This window comes from Sus scrofa, chromosome 1, assembly GCF_054392235.1.
Source record: "Sus scrofa isolate SSC_HxYL_T2T_F1_AM1 chromosome 1, Sscrofa_HxYL_maternal_Yorkshire_Landrace_v2.0, whole genome shotgun sequence".
NCBI classification, from domain to species: Eukaryota; Metazoa; Chordata; class Mammalia; order Artiodactyla; family Suidae; genus Sus; species Sus scrofa.
Genome location: NC_139383.1, coordinates 50,464,415 through 50,479,587, shown reverse-complemented (window position 1 = coordinate 50,479,587; position 15,173 = coordinate 50,464,415). Strand labels below are relative to the sequence as shown.

The window sequence follows — 15,173 nt, the reverse complement described above, 5'->3', positions numbered from 1 at the left end:
TATAATTAAGTATAGGAGTTATAGTTAAACCACACTACTTTTATAGGAAAGTGGTTAGAACATTTTTTGAACGTATACAATTGTTATTTCTAGTAGATGTTATATGATTAGGGTAGTGCATAATAAAGAAACTATCAGTGTAAGTGGAAATAGGCATCTAAGAAATGTAAGGGGGTGTGAAGCATAGTGCCTGTGGTTAACATCTAAATTTTTTGCTTGTTTGTTTATTTGTAGACCCCTTTCTGTTTGGGTTTTAAGCTCACAGAGGGCAGGAAATGTCACTTCATGTGAATTCTTCACAGCATCAAAGATAGTCTGACCAGAGTTCCCTTGTGGTGCAGAGGGTTAAGAATCCAGCATTGTCACTGCTGCAGCTTGGGTTACTACTGTGGCATGGGTTTGATCCCTGGCCAGGGATCTTCCACATGCTGCAGGCATGGTCAAAAAAAAAAAAAAAAAAAAAAGGATGGTTTGACCACATACCAATAATGAGAAATATAAGAACAGCTAACATTTATTCAAGGTCGGGAGTTCCCATTGTGGCGCAGTGGTTAACGAATCCGACTAGGAACCATGAGGTTGCATGTTCGGTCCCTGGCCTTGCTCAGTGGGTTAAGGATCCGGCATTGCCGTGAGCTGTGGTGTAGGTCGCAGATGCGGCTCGGATCCTGCATTGCTGTGGCTCAGGCGTAGGCCTGCAGTTACAGCTCCAATTAGACCCCTAGCTTGGGCTGCTGGAGCGGCCCAAGAAATGGCAAAAAAAAGACAAAAAAAAAAAAAAAAACCAACCAAAAAAACCCACACATTTATTCAAGGTCTGGTCTGCCAGGCACTGTTGTAAACACTTTCTGTGTAATATTTCATTTAATCTTCAAAATTACCATATGAAGTAGATATTAGTATTGCACCTATTTTCCAGATTAGGAAACTGAGCCACTATATGGTTGAGCAACTTGCCTGTGGTTGCAATGAATTAAGTGGCAGAGTTGGGATTTTAACTAAAAGTAAAGATGATGTGGAGGGACAAGTGTGAAACCCCTCCACCTAACAAGCTAGGCCAAATTAGTTTATTCAGAAGTCCAGTCTTGAGTGTGTGTTAGATGTGGGGCTGTGTGCTAGGATTGTAATGGACACACAGTCCTTATCCTCATGGAGCTTGTGCTTTTCTACATGGCTATTTCATAACAGAGTTTGCTGGATCATCTGACATTAGAATGTATTTTCATTAACTCAGAGAGCCTCCTTGTGATTAGACATAATTAATCATGCCTAATGGAAGATAGTTGAAGGAAGTGACTGGAAGCAACCTCTAGGTTACCCAGCCTTCCTGCTTCATTATTATGCTGCTGAAGTTCTACCACATATAGTAGCTACTGTCCTCCAATCTTGTCATTTATTACCATCACCAGTTAAAGATGGTTAGGTGGCCAGGGTTGATCTTGGAGGGTAGATGCATGAAGAGGGAACTAGAGATCCCATTAGTCAAACATGCCCTGAGGTTTATAAAACCTATGCACCATATGTGTTTCCTGAGTGTACTCCTGGAGGTATGGCTTGTTTGCTGAAATAGAAAAGTCAACATTCCATTACCATAGGTGTTTAGCAACTAAGATGTTGGGGCTTGTTTCCAGGGAGAATGAAAATCAAAGATGGGCTGTCAAAAATTCTTCTGTATGTGTTTAATAATTCTATTTTTGGGTACATTTCTGATAATTAACATTTTACTGTTAATTGTTAATGGTGGCCAGTGACCACTGATTCTGTATAAGTTACATGAATGCATTTTATTCATATTTATGCAGACCATGCTAGATCAAGTATGGATTTTGATAATTCATTTTTAAGTAAGGGCTTTCATATTTTCGAAGAATCCTTCCCTTGATTATATCATTTTAGTCTTTTTCAAAACTTTGGTGACAGGTTTTATAAGATACTCATATATGCATGCATATATGTACATGTACAGATCTGTATGTATATACCTACAGATTCACATACACATATTTGGCAGGGTATAATTTCAAGATTACACTATAAATGACAACATCTAAAAGTAAAGAAAAAATTAAAAAAGATAAAAATGCATCTTCACCAAATGTGGAATCATGTTAGTATTATCATGCTTTGATATCTATTTTATATTGAGGAAGTTGGTAAAATAAGTGCTGGTATGGAAAATGACAGTGTTTGTAAGTTATACTTTAATAACTGCTTCAGCATCACATGTGATGGTTATGTATATGTTTTACAGTAATTAACTGAAATACTGAGTGGCACACATGAAAATGAATACTTAATTATAGCTATTTCAGTAAGGGAGATAACTCAGAAACATGTATGCTCTCAATCGATTCAACTTTAAAAGTTAACGTGCTTCTATATGCAGTTTCCATTGCTAGAAGATGGCTATAGAGCTTTAGGTAGCCATAAGGCAATAATGAGATTGATTAGTTTTAATTCCTATTGAAGGAACATTTTAAATCTCAAGACATTTCTAGAGAGCTACAGAGACATACAGTATTTTTGTTTTATAAATGAAGTAAAGGAGGTACATAAATATGGCTAAAAGGCAGAACCAAGACCTTTTGTCCCATTAGACTTATCTATTAGAACACTGTAATTATTATTGCACATTTTCAAAGCAGAGACAAAAATGCTAAATTATTGAACCCTATGATAAACAATGCCTTTAGCTGGAAGTTAGGAATATGATAAAATGTATCAATAGAAAGTAACTAATGGGCAGATCTCATGTTAAACATTACCTTTGAGTAAGAATGTAGAAAGGTATTTCTTTGTAAGTATCTGCATCATACACCAGTAACCATCCTATACCTAATTAATAAATAAAATGGGGTTATCCATTAGTGGTTTGCCTAAGGATGCTGTGGAAGTTCTAATATCATCTTGCTTTGTTAGGGATTAACAGGACCTGATGGATCCCCTGGCTCTGTTGGACCAAGAGGACAAAAAGTAAGTTAGCTACCTGGTATTAACCACTGGTATTAATTAAATACTGAAGTATAATTCTATTGTAGTGTTTTCAAATCAACTAACAGATTTGTTGTGAAGTAGCTGTAATACACTTGTTCAACTATAATCATGTTTTGGTTGAATTCAGTTACACAAAAAACACTGAGATGGAGTGTTTTAATGATTTCAATATTTATGAAGTTTGCAAATTTACAACATTCATGCTACTAAAGCTAAGTACAATGGAGCTATGTTTATTTTTAGGGAGAACCTGGTGCACCGGGACCTCGTGGATTCCCAGTAAGTAAATGTAAACAATATGACTGATAATCTCCCATCTTTAGGTAAAATTCTGCGTTGTAAAATTTCTCAGTGTAGTTTTCTATATAGTACACATCACAAAGGAGATTATGATTCTTCTGGTATGATAAGCTTTCTGAGTCTGAATGGAAAAATTTGAATGTACGGAGTAAAATATGTACCTCTGTTTGCGGGTATCTGGATAGACAACTCCCTCTCTGCCCCCATTGGTGGAAATATTTCTTGCATAACAATAGCGCATCTAAATATTCAGTGTTTAGACCTTGGCATCACACCCCTTTCTTCACAAACTGATTTCATCTCTAATAAAACATTGGCCATCAGTTGCTATCACCCACCTTGATCCCTGGCTAGGCTTTTCCTACATTGTACAATCCAGCTGACTTATTTCTATGTATAACAGAACTAGGTTCCCAGGCTGCTATTTTTCTCTGTTTTGCTCTTCATTCCTCTTTTGTTCTTGTCATTAATCTGTATTTTTCCTCCTTGTTTTCTATTTGCCCTGCTTTCTTTGCTGTATTTCAGGGTTTGTCAACTTTTCCATAATAAGCCTATTTTCAGAAGTGAATAGCTTGCTGGCCTTTCTTCCATATTTTCAACTAAGAGGTCAAGATCCTCTAGGGATGCCTTTTAAAAAAAGGTAGTGAAATGCTCAAACTTCTAGTTCTCTCATAATGAAATAACTTATTGATTATGTGGGTGTTTTCAAGCATAACAGTTATTTCCCAAATTGATCTAGATATTAAAATGTTCAAATAGGAGCAATTTTTCAAAGATGGTCGTAAAAAATCCCCACTTATCATGGGAAATTCATGCTTGTTGCAGCTGCCTAAATCACTAGATATAATATTGTTGTCAGAGTGTGTGTATTGATTCCACTGGATGCTTCAAATAAGGATATCTTAGAAAAGGAAGTCTGGAAGCACAAGCTAAGAGGAATATGGTATGAGAGACAGTTGGGAATAAAAGGGATTCCAGCCAACATAGGAGAGAAAGAGTAATGAGGAAACCCAAGGCAGGGAGGCTGACCTTGGAAAAGAAAGAGACAAGTGGGGAGCTCTAGGTACCTCAGGCTCAACTGTGTTAAGTTCGGCAAGCATAGAGTTAGAGGTCATTACACACTATGTCCTGTGCTTGGCATTGAGCCTAGGAGGATGCATGAGGTGAGGTTTCAATCATTGATTACACGAGGAATTACACACAGTGTTACTTAAGAGATAAAATGTGAAGGAGTGGGAGACAGGATGACTAGATTTAAAATGAAATTCAGGATACCATTGGAGGTCATTTCAGGAATGGCACTATTTCATTTTTAATATCTATTGGCTTTAGGGTCTGAACATATAGCCCTTCCTGTCAAGGAGTTTGTTTCTAACTTTTTTTTCTCCCCAGCCTCTCTGTGCTAAATGTTTGTTTGGGGGACTTCCAAATATCACATTAGAAATTGTAAAGCAGGCTTATATTGCTTTTAATGTAGATTTCTTATAAAATGAGACAAATGATACCACTTATGTGTGGAATCTAAAACATGATACAAATGAACTTATTTGCAAAACAGAGACAAACTCACAGACATGGAAAACAAATTTGTGGTTACCCAAGAAGAAAGAGGGAGGAAGGGATAAATTAGGAGTTTGGGATTGACAGATATACACTACTGGATATAAAATGGATAAACAACAAGGTCCTATTGAATAGCACAGGAAACTGTATTCAACATCTTGTAATAAACCATAATGGAAAGGAATATGAAAAAATCTGGTTGTGATGTGCCTCCTTTTGAGTGATGGTAGGTTCTCCTGAGGGCAAGTGTGGATGATTACTTTACTCTGGTTTTCTTTTTTAAAAAGTTTGGAAAAAAATAGTACTGGTTAGCTTAGACATCAAAAGAATATTTGAGGAGCTGAAGCAAGCTTCTTCTTCCTTTGGAAGTAGAGCCATGTTTGCTTTTCTTTATCCAGTCCTTTCTCTTCAGGATGAACATCTTATATTTATTTAGTGATAGATTTTATAGTTTATTTTTGAATGAGTTATTTCTGTGTCTGTATTTACACTGAGTATGGGTCATGTATCATAACAACTTTTATTTGAATCTTTTAGGGTCGTGGTATTCCTGGACCTCCTGTAAGTATTATTTCTTGGTTTCTTTTTACATAGTCTATAAAAGTGGCCTATCTTTCAGATCTTAGCCTTGCTCCCCAGCTAACCCTCTTCCCAGTGGTGTTTGGAGAGTCCTGCCTGAATCATCTTAGATGGTTGCTGTGACAGCACCCTATTCTGCTAAAAATATTTTATTAATTTGAGAAATTTCTGTTAATTCAAGAAATTTCCAATTTAAGTAATTAAAACTTGATTAAATGAGTTGTTTTCTCATTGGAAACCAAAGCTAGCACAGACGCATGGTTCTAAGTTGTTCATAACATTTGTAAAAACATTCACAAATCACCGTGTCTCTTTAATTTGTTGACTTTAGGGTCCTCCAGGGGGGGCAGGACTTCCGGGAGAGCTTGGCCGTGTTGGACCAATTGTGAGTACTGCACACAGCACATTGATAGTAGACATTTGCTGATTAGGGTAGGAAAATTTTCCTGTGTGTTTTTCTCTGCAAATCTAAAAAATGGCAGATGAATTGCATTCTTGTTTATAATATTGATGGGAGGAGTTCCTGTGGTGGCGCAGTGGTTAACGAATCCGACTAGGAACCATGAGGTTGCGGGTTCGGTCCCTGCCCTTGCTCACTGGGTTAACGATCCGGCGTTGCCGTGAGCTGTGGTGTAGGTTGCAGACGCGGCTCAGATCCTGCGTTGCTGTGGCTCTGGCGTAGGCCGGTGGCTACAGCTCCGATTCGACCCCTAGCCTGGGAACCTCCATATGCTGCTGGAGCGGCCCAAGAAATAGCAAAAAAAAAGACAAAAAAAAAAATATATATATATATATATAATATTGATGGGAGCCAGGGATAATAGTGCTACCTCATTTTTGTAAAGTGATTTTATCTTTTTCCCCAAAATTCTTCAGCTAAACTTTTCTTCCCAACTTCTAGAAATATTGACCAAATTGAGGAGTGTCACCTTCATTTTACAGACTCTCAGCCAGGATTGGGGTCCAGTGTCTTTTGTATTAGACTCTTTGCATGAAATGAAGTGAATAGTCTAAAATTATTACCATGCACGTTTATGCTAGAATCATAAAATTATAATTGAACCCACAGAACTTAACTTTAGTCAATAAAATGCTCAACTTCATGGAAGAAATTGCTATAGTAAGAGCTTGGTGTTAATATTCTATAATTACTCCAAAAAATGTTGATGTCATCATGTTATCTAAAGGATAGATAATAATAAATTCATTGAGAGTCAGAGCCAGTATTATATACCTTACTTTGCTTCTCTGTTGATGCTTCTGTTTGACAAGTTTATTTGCTGAACAAATGAATGAATAAATATGAAATGATTGTAAAATTGATTGTAAGATGCTTTTGACTTCTTCTGAGAGAAAGTTAAGAAGGAAGACATACCAGGAGGAATCTTTGGATATATGGCTGATTGGAATCTATTTTCACCTGAGTGGCTCATTTGAACTTAGCCATCTCTGATCTTCTGTGCCACTTGCAAGAGAGTACAGTGACTGAGTAATAGTGTCACCATGAAGAGCCCAAGGATGTCTGGCGCTGCAGAGATTGCCTTCCCTTTCTTGGCTGCATGCTGGTGCCAGTGCTCCTTGCCAGATGTTAGCTGAACTGCAGCAGACCAGACTTTTTTTCCCCAAGTCTCCCTCTGCCTTGTTTTATTACTTTGGTGATGAGACTGAAACTCCTTTATTCTTCTGGTTTTGAGGAGTTAATTGGATTTTGGTGGCAGGTTCATGCAGGCTGAGCTCTGTAGGCTTTCTCGGAAGGTCATGCCTCACCAGTTTTATGTGCTGTGTTTTGACACGTGTATAACCCCTGTGTCACAATTCTCAAATAACTTAGGGCGACCCTGGGAGAAGAGGACCACCTGGCCCCCCTGGCCCCCCGGGACCCAGCGTAAGTTATTTCGAGCTTGAATTTCTCTGCATCTGAGAATTGGGGTTAAAGAAACCTAAGTACCCAAAATGGAAATACCTTTAAAGTAAGTCATTGTCCTAAAATTCCAAAATGGCTACTTTTTTTTTTTTCCACTCATTCAGAGCAATGGTCTTTTTAGGCCTGAAAGTAGAGGAATCACAATGATTTAAAAGATGGTTCACACAGAATGTTTTACTCTTTATATTTGCAGTCTTTTGAGGCTTGTGATTTCTCAAAACTCAAAACCTGGATATATAAAAGGGAATTTTTTCAGAGGAACTTGTTTTTACAAAGGATTTACATAGTAAGCAGTTTTAAAAATGAGGTTAATTAGGAGATAAAACATATTTTAAATTTGTGATTCAGAGTATTTTCTATTCTGCCTCTCATTTTGTTTTCCTTCAAAATCTCTGAAAAATATTAATCTACTGCAATTTAGGGTTCTCTAAATGAAATAGCCCCTAGGAATTCCCATCATGGCTCAGAGGTAATGAACCCGACTAGGATCCATAAGGATGTGGGTTTGATCTCTGGCCTCACTCAGTGGGTTAAGGATCCGGCATTGCCGGGAGCTGTGGTTGCTGTAAGCTGTGTTGTAGGTTGCAGATGCGGCTTGGATCCCTTGTTGCTATGGTGTAGGCCAGCAGCTACAGCTCTGATTTGACCTGTAGCCTAGGAACTTCCATATGCTGCAAGTGCGGCCCTAAAAAAAAAAAAAAGAGTAGCCCCATGAGTCAAGTTTTTAGAATAGTAGCATATTATATGCTATTTGTTCCTTGCATTTATTGAACAAATACATTTATTGTATTTTTGTCCAGTGAGCTTTATTAGTAGGTTTGTATTAAACATTTAACTATATTCTTAACTTTTAATATTTTCTTTACTCCAGGGAACAATTGGCTTTCATGATGGAGATCCATTGGTAAGATGTTCTCTTTTGAAAAAAATATAGTTTTAAGTCAAAGACCATGAATTCTCTTTAAAAGATGAATTTTCTTTAAAATGATCTTGCTGGAATATGTTGTATTTCTGTATTTTACTTTACTGAGATGGCAGAGTGGTCTGTAGGACTAGTGGACTGGTCACTTGTATATACTCAGACTAACCAGTTTTCCTTATGTAATATCTCTCTTTCTTTAATCTTTACCTTATGACTAAGACATGCTTTTCACCAGAGCAGCCCAACGTTAGAAGAAGTTAAACAATCCCCTCTGAGACTTGTTTTACTTATAGATTAGTATTCCAATGATGTTGGAAAACTGCACTAAATGCAATTTTGGCCCATTTGTTGAGGGGATGTGAACTTCAGGACAGAGCTGTTCAAGGGGGGAGGTGTGTGGGGGACAAGGGTCAGGTCCGGGTACAATGGCCTATTTGCAAACATTTTACTTCTTTAGTAAATTAAATCTGAAGTAAAAATGGCAAAATATTAACATTCATTAACTTTGGATGGTAGATACATGGGAAAAGAGTTTGTAATATTCTCTATACTATTATGGAAGCTAGGAATATTTCTGAGTTTAAAAATAAAATAGTAGTGTGGTGCAGTAGGTTAAGAATCCAACTACAGAGGCTCAGGATGCTGCAGAGGCTTGGGTTTGATCTCCAGCCCAGTGTAGTGGGTTAAAGGATCCAGTGTTGCCACAGCTGTGGCATAGGTGGCAGCTGCGGCTCAGATTCAATCCCTGGCCCAGGAGCTTCCATATGCTGCAGTTGTGGCCATAAAAAAATAATAATAATTTAAAAAGAAAGGAGTAGTCAAAGTTATTTAATGAATATAATTGCATTCTGCCGTTGGAATCCCTAAAAATGTACCCTTTTGTTGTAAAGTTGAGGCTCTAGTTTATTCTTTCTCTTTCTCTTTGGCAGTGTCCCAATTCCTGCCCACCAGGTCGCTCTGGATATCCAGGCCTGCCAGGCATGAGGGTAAGAGAATAATTGTAGTGCTATAATTTATTTTCAAGAGTATTATCCATGGGAAAAATGGAGCCTTTTCCTGAAGCACTGGCCTTCCTTGTTTAGAGGCCCCACTTTGGTGGGTTGGGGGAGTCTGCATTCACTTATTCTGTGGCTTGGTCTCTGGTCCTTATTCAGTTCTAGAAATTCCTGCTGGTGTCCCAACAGGTGGTCCTACCAGGACACAGATGCTTGAATATACAGCACCTCTGATGCTCAGGGAAGAAATACCAATGACATGCATTGGATTGAGAGACCCTAGAATACCAAATGATGGTTCAGAAGTTTGTTCCAGCTGTGACAGACGGGGTCAGGGATTGTGCACACTATGTATTTGAAACTGTTTAGGGTAGAAAGGAAATTCGAAAAACTACAAAACAGACAAGAAAAGAGACTTTCCAGAAATGTTTTTCTCTTACTCTGCCATCATAGTTACTTCAAAATTGGTCATAATAATAAAGAAATAAGTACCAAATGCTGAGGTTAAGTGACTTTCTCTTTCTAGTCTATGAGTCTGAAGTGATTTTGAAAATTCTAGACCAGGGAAGTTCTCCCAAGATCCAAAAGGCTCCGAGGCACTGGGTGTCCATTGATGGCTTTCTCTGAAGTTACCTTTGGCAGGTTCCCACAACTGCAGAAGATTTGGGCCTAGATCAGTATCTTGTTTTTCACAAAGATTTGTACTCTTAGAACAAGAAAGGCTTTGAGGGTGAAAGTTCTTAAGAACTTAAATTTTGGAATGTTTATTTCACATTTGCCTCATGCTACTGCCTGAAGCACACATATGCTTAGAACAGGTGGCTTGACAATGAAAGACGAGGATTTTTTTCTCATGCTTTGCAACTTTCACTGACTGCCATTTATGGCTTTCCATTTGCACCTAAATTGTGTGCAAGAAGAGGCAGAAACCTGTGCCTCAGAGGAAGCCTTTCTTCTGCCTCTAGGAAGGAGATGGGTATAGAGGAAGAAGAGTGTTTTCAGAACAGCCTCCAGAGAGCAGGGCCAGGTCAGCTCTCAGCTCTGGAGAGCAAGTTACTGATGCTGGACAAGACTTCATGCTCTTAACCCAACTGTGAGAGGAAGTGGGGAAGGAGGGATCTAGGGACCAGAAGGCAATGAATCATTACCAAGTCAATGAACTAGGTAATGGGGTGTTTATTATTCTAGAACAGTGTTTTTCTAATAATGAAATCAATATATTTATTATATACAGTGGCCATGAAATACACATGGTGCTATCAAGGTCTTCTAAGGCTGTCATTTCTTTGTGACGTAACCTTTCTCTTAGCAGCACATTGACAGATTTAGGGGAGCAAGTTCACTTTATGAGCCTTCTGCCCACTTTCTGTGCCAAACTCAACATATTAATTAATTTATTTATCTATTTACTTATTTTTGCATTTGTTAGGGTCATAAAGGGGCTAAAGGAGAGGTTGGTGAACCTGGAAGACAAGGTCACAAGGTAAGGACAGGAATATTTAGTACATTTTGACTCTGAGGTGTGATCCTTTTTATTATAAGGAATTAAAAGGAATAATAAATCATGATATTTCACTCTTCCTTTTCCAATGGCAATTGACAAGTTCTGTAGATACATAAATATTCCGACAAAGCATCATATCTAACATTGTTCAATTACCAAAAAAACCCCAAAACAAAGAAAGCACCACACATTTTCATTACCCCTTGCTTTCCTTTTCAAATCAATCACACTCAGCTCTTTTCCTGATGCTTTTCGTAGTTAAATGTTATTCAAGCTAGTCTTTCCACTCCACTAAACAAAATTTTATGACAAGTGTAAAATTTTATGGCAAGTGTTGCTGAGACTAGCAAACAGAGAAGTTGGTAATTGGTTTATAGCTTCTCGTCTTAAGTTCTGACATAATTTATCTGTTTATTTCTTATCTCATTTTGAAATATCTTAGATTTTGAGTAATTTGGAAGTTAGCAATAGCATTAACATTATTATCTGGGTGGAAATTTTAAATCCACAGTATAATTGGCAATGGGAATGGCATGTCCTACAGAAAAACCAAGACTGAAATTAAAACTCAGGTGACCTATTTGCTCTTTTTAATCCAGTAGGATGAAATTGCTTTAGAGTAACTAAGGATTTGACTTCTTATGTAGTAGAATTTTTGTCCATGTTAATTCCATAATATTTTGTAGTCAACCTGTTCTTATTAGTGCAGTACCTCTAGACTTTGTCAAATATGTCTTCCTACATATTTTATTTTCTACACTTTTATTGGGTGGCAGAAGATTAGTCTTTTTCTTTTGAAGTTAAGAGCTTGAGAGGCAATTTATTAATACCTTCAGTCATTAATATTCTTGAACTCCTTAGGTAAATCTGTTGAAAAATCTCAGATGAGGATAAATAAGCCAATTTCCTATACCTTATTACAGTATGAGCATTCATTAAATTTTTTTTTTTTTTATTATTTTGGTTCTGCTTAGTTAAGGCACTTTATTTACCTGGCATAAATAAACAGCTGGGTTCTTGATGTAAAATTATAGAAAACAGAAAAAAATCAAGTACTATGGAAATTTCTCTGTGCTCCCATTCCTTCATTGAATTATGTATTTTTTTTAAATTTAAAAATTTTTAATATTTTGTCTTTCTAGGGCTGCACCCGTGGCACATGGAGGTTCCCAGGCTAAGGGGCAAATCGGAGCTGTAGCTGATGGCCTTCGCCACAGCAATGTGGAATCCAAGCTGTGTCTGCAACCTGCACCACAGCTCATGGCAACGCCGGATCCTTAACCAACTGAGCAAGGCCAGGGATCGAACCTGAGTCCTCATGGATACTAGTCAGTACATTTCTGCCGAGCCACAATGGGAACTCCCCTTCATTGAATTTTAAAATCTGTCATTTATAAAATTCAACAGGGAGTTTCCCATGTGGCTCAGTGGTAATGAACCTGACTAGTATCCAAGAGGATGCGGGTTTGAATGCTGGCTCTGCTCAGTAGGTGAAGGATACGGTGTTGATGTGAGCTGCGATGTAGGTTGCAGATGTGGCTCGGATCTGGCATTGCTGTGGCTGTGGTGTAGGCCAACACCTGCAGCTCTGATTTGAACCCTAGACTGTGAACTTCCAAATGCTGTAGCCCTAACCCCCACCCCCCCAAAAAAAAGACCCAAATATTATTAAATACGTCCTATATGCCAGCGTTTATTCTAAGGGCTAAGGGAAAAGAGGTGAAAAAAATATGTCAATGTGGCTAAATTAAGTATGACATATCCATATAATAGAATATCATCTAATTGCAGAAATGGATGGTAAGAATATTAAATTACACCAAAAGATATTTGTGAAGAAATGCATAGTAAAGCAGATATAGTAGACCTCTGTTATTTTTGATGTCCTTTATCCCTTCTATTTTGGTTGGGTGACCCCTTTTTTTTTCCTTTTTTTTTTATTACTCAAATGGATTTATCATATCTGTAGTTGTATAATGATCATAACAATCTGATTTCACAGGATTTCCATCCCACAGCCCAGGCACATCCCCCCACCCCCTAAATTGTCTCCTCAGGAGACCATAAGTTTTTCAATGTCTGTGAGCCAGCATCTGTTCTGCAAAGAAGTTCCGTCTGTCCTTTTTTCAGATTCCACATGTCAGTGAAAGCATTGGATGTTGGTGTCTCATTGGATGGCTGACTTCACTTAGCATGATGGTTTCTAGGTCCATCCATGTTGCAACAAATGCTGGTATTTCGTTCTTTTTAATGTCTGAGTAATATTCCATTGTGTATATGTACCACATCTTCTGGATCCACTCCTCTGTCGATGGACATTAGGTTGTTTCCATGTCTTGGCTGTTGTAAATAGTGCTGCAATGAACATCGGAGTACATGTGTCTTTGCGAGTCGTGGTTTTCTCTGGATAGATGCCCAGGAGTGGGATTGCTGGATCAAATGGTAGTTCTATGTTTAGTTTTCTGAGGAATCTCCATACTGCTTTCCACAGTGGCTGCACCAATTGACAATCCCACCAACAGTTTTTAACAGGGTTCCTTTTTCTCCACACCCTCTCCAGCACTTATTGTTTGTAGACTCTTGGATGATGGCCATTCTGGGTGGTGTAAGGTGGTACCTCAGAGTGGTTTTGATGTGCATCTCTCTAATAATGAGTGATGTTGAACGTCCTTTCATGTGTTTCTTGGCCATCTGTATGTCTTTGGAGAACTGTCTGTTTCGATCTTCTGCCCGTTTTTTGATGGGGTTGTTTGTTTTTTTGGTGTTGAGCTGCAGAAGTTGTTTATAAATTGTGGAGATGAATCGCTTGTCAGTCGATTCACTTGCAAAGATTTTCTCCCATTCTGTGGGTTGTCTTTCTGTGTTGTTTAGGATTTCCTTTGCTGTGCAGAAACTTTGAAGTTTGAGTAGGTCCCATTGGTTTATTTTTGTTTTTATTGTCAATACTTTAAGAGGTGGATCTGAGAAGATGTTGCCATCATTTATGTCAGAGAGCATTTGGCCTATGTTTTCCTCTAAGAGTTTGATAGTGTCTGGTCTTATATTTAGGTCTTTAATCCATTTGGAGTTTATTTTTGTGTATGGTGTTAGGGAGTGTTCTCATTTCATTTTCTTCCATGTGGCTGTCCAGTTTTCCCAGCACCATTGTCCTTTCTGCATTGTATGTATTCTTGCCTCCTTTGTCATAGATGAGTTGGCTGTAGGTGTGTGGGTTGAATTCTGGGCTTTCTATCCTGTCCACTGATCTATATGTCTGTCTTTGTGCCAGTACCATGCGGTTTTGATGACTGTTGCTTTGTAGTATAGTCTGAAGTCCGGGAGCCCGATTCCTCCAGCTCCATTTTTCGTTTTGAAGATGTCTTTGGCTATTCTGAATCTTTTGTGCTTCCAAACAAACTTTAAAATATTTTGTTTGAGTTCTGTGAAAAATGTCCTTGGTAATTGGATAGGGATTGCATTGAATCTGTAGATTGCCTTAGGTAGTACAGTCATTTTTATCATATTGATTCTTCCAATCCATGAGCATGGTATATCTTTCCCATGTATTTGTGTCATCTTTGATTTCTTTCATCAGTGTCTTGTAGTTTTCAGAGTACAGGTCTTTTGTTTCTTTAGGTAGGTTTACTCCTAGGTATTTTATTCTTTTGGGTGCGATGGTAAATGGGATTGCTTCCCTAAGTTCCTTTTCTGCTCTTTCATTGTTAGTACATAGAAACACTGTTGATTTCTGTGTATTGATTTTGTATCCTGTGACGTTGCCAAATTCGTGGATGAGCTCTAACAGTTTTCTGGTAGAGTCTTTAGGATTCTCTAGGTATAGTACCATGTCATCTGCAAATAGGGATAGTTTTACTTCTTCCTTTCCAGTTTGGATTCCTTTTATTTCTTTTACTTCTCTGATTGCTGTGGGTAGGACTTCCAGAACTATGTTGAAGAGTAGTGGCGAGAGTGGACATCCTTGTCTTGATCCTGATCTCAGCGGGAATTCTTTCAGCTTTTCACCATTGAGAATGATGTTCGCTGTGGGTTTGTCATATATGGCCTTTATCATGTTGAGGTAGGTTCCCGTTATGCCCACTTTCTGAAGGGTTTTTATCAGAAATGGGTGTTGGATTTTGTCAAAGGCTTTTTCCACGTCTGTTGAGAGGATCATATGGTTTTTATTCTTCAGTTTGTTACTGTGGTGTATCACACTGATGGATTTGTGAATATTGAGGAACCGTTGCATCCCTGGGGTAAATCCCACTTGATCATGATGTAGAATCCTTTTAATGTATTGTTGGATGCGGTTTGCTAGTGTTTTGCTGAGGATTTTTACATCGATGTTCATCAGTGAAATTGGCCTGTAGTTTTCTTTTTTTGTGGAGTCTTTGTCTGGTTTTGGTACCAGGG

At 38.1% G+C, this 15,173-nt stretch overlaps 1 protein-coding gene across 3 annotated transcripts in view; it reads left to right on the top strand.

Moving 5' to 3' along the window:
• COL9A1 (collagen type IX alpha 1 chain) overlaps nucleotides 1-15,173 on the top strand; it is a 119,457-nt gene that overhangs the window by 52,729 nt on the left and 51,555 nt on the right. For all 3 annotated transcript variants that reach the window (XM_084958774.1, XM_003121273.5, XM_021089350.2), the window contains 8 exons: nucleotides 2,920-2,973; nucleotides 3,238-3,273; nucleotides 5,395-5,418; nucleotides 5,768-5,821; nucleotides 7,268-7,321; nucleotides 8,232-8,264; nucleotides 9,212-9,268; nucleotides 10,707-10,760. In XM_084958774.1, the coding sequence (XP_084814900.1) occupies nucleotides 2,920-2,973; nucleotides 3,238-3,273; nucleotides 5,395-5,418; nucleotides 5,768-5,821; nucleotides 7,268-7,321; nucleotides 8,232-8,264; nucleotides 9,212-9,268; nucleotides 10,707-10,760 (366 nt within the window). The remainder of the gene's footprint in view (nucleotides 1-2,919; nucleotides 2,974-3,237; nucleotides 3,274-5,394; nucleotides 5,419-5,767; nucleotides 5,822-7,267; nucleotides 7,322-8,231; nucleotides 8,265-9,211; nucleotides 9,269-10,706; nucleotides 10,761-15,173) is intronic.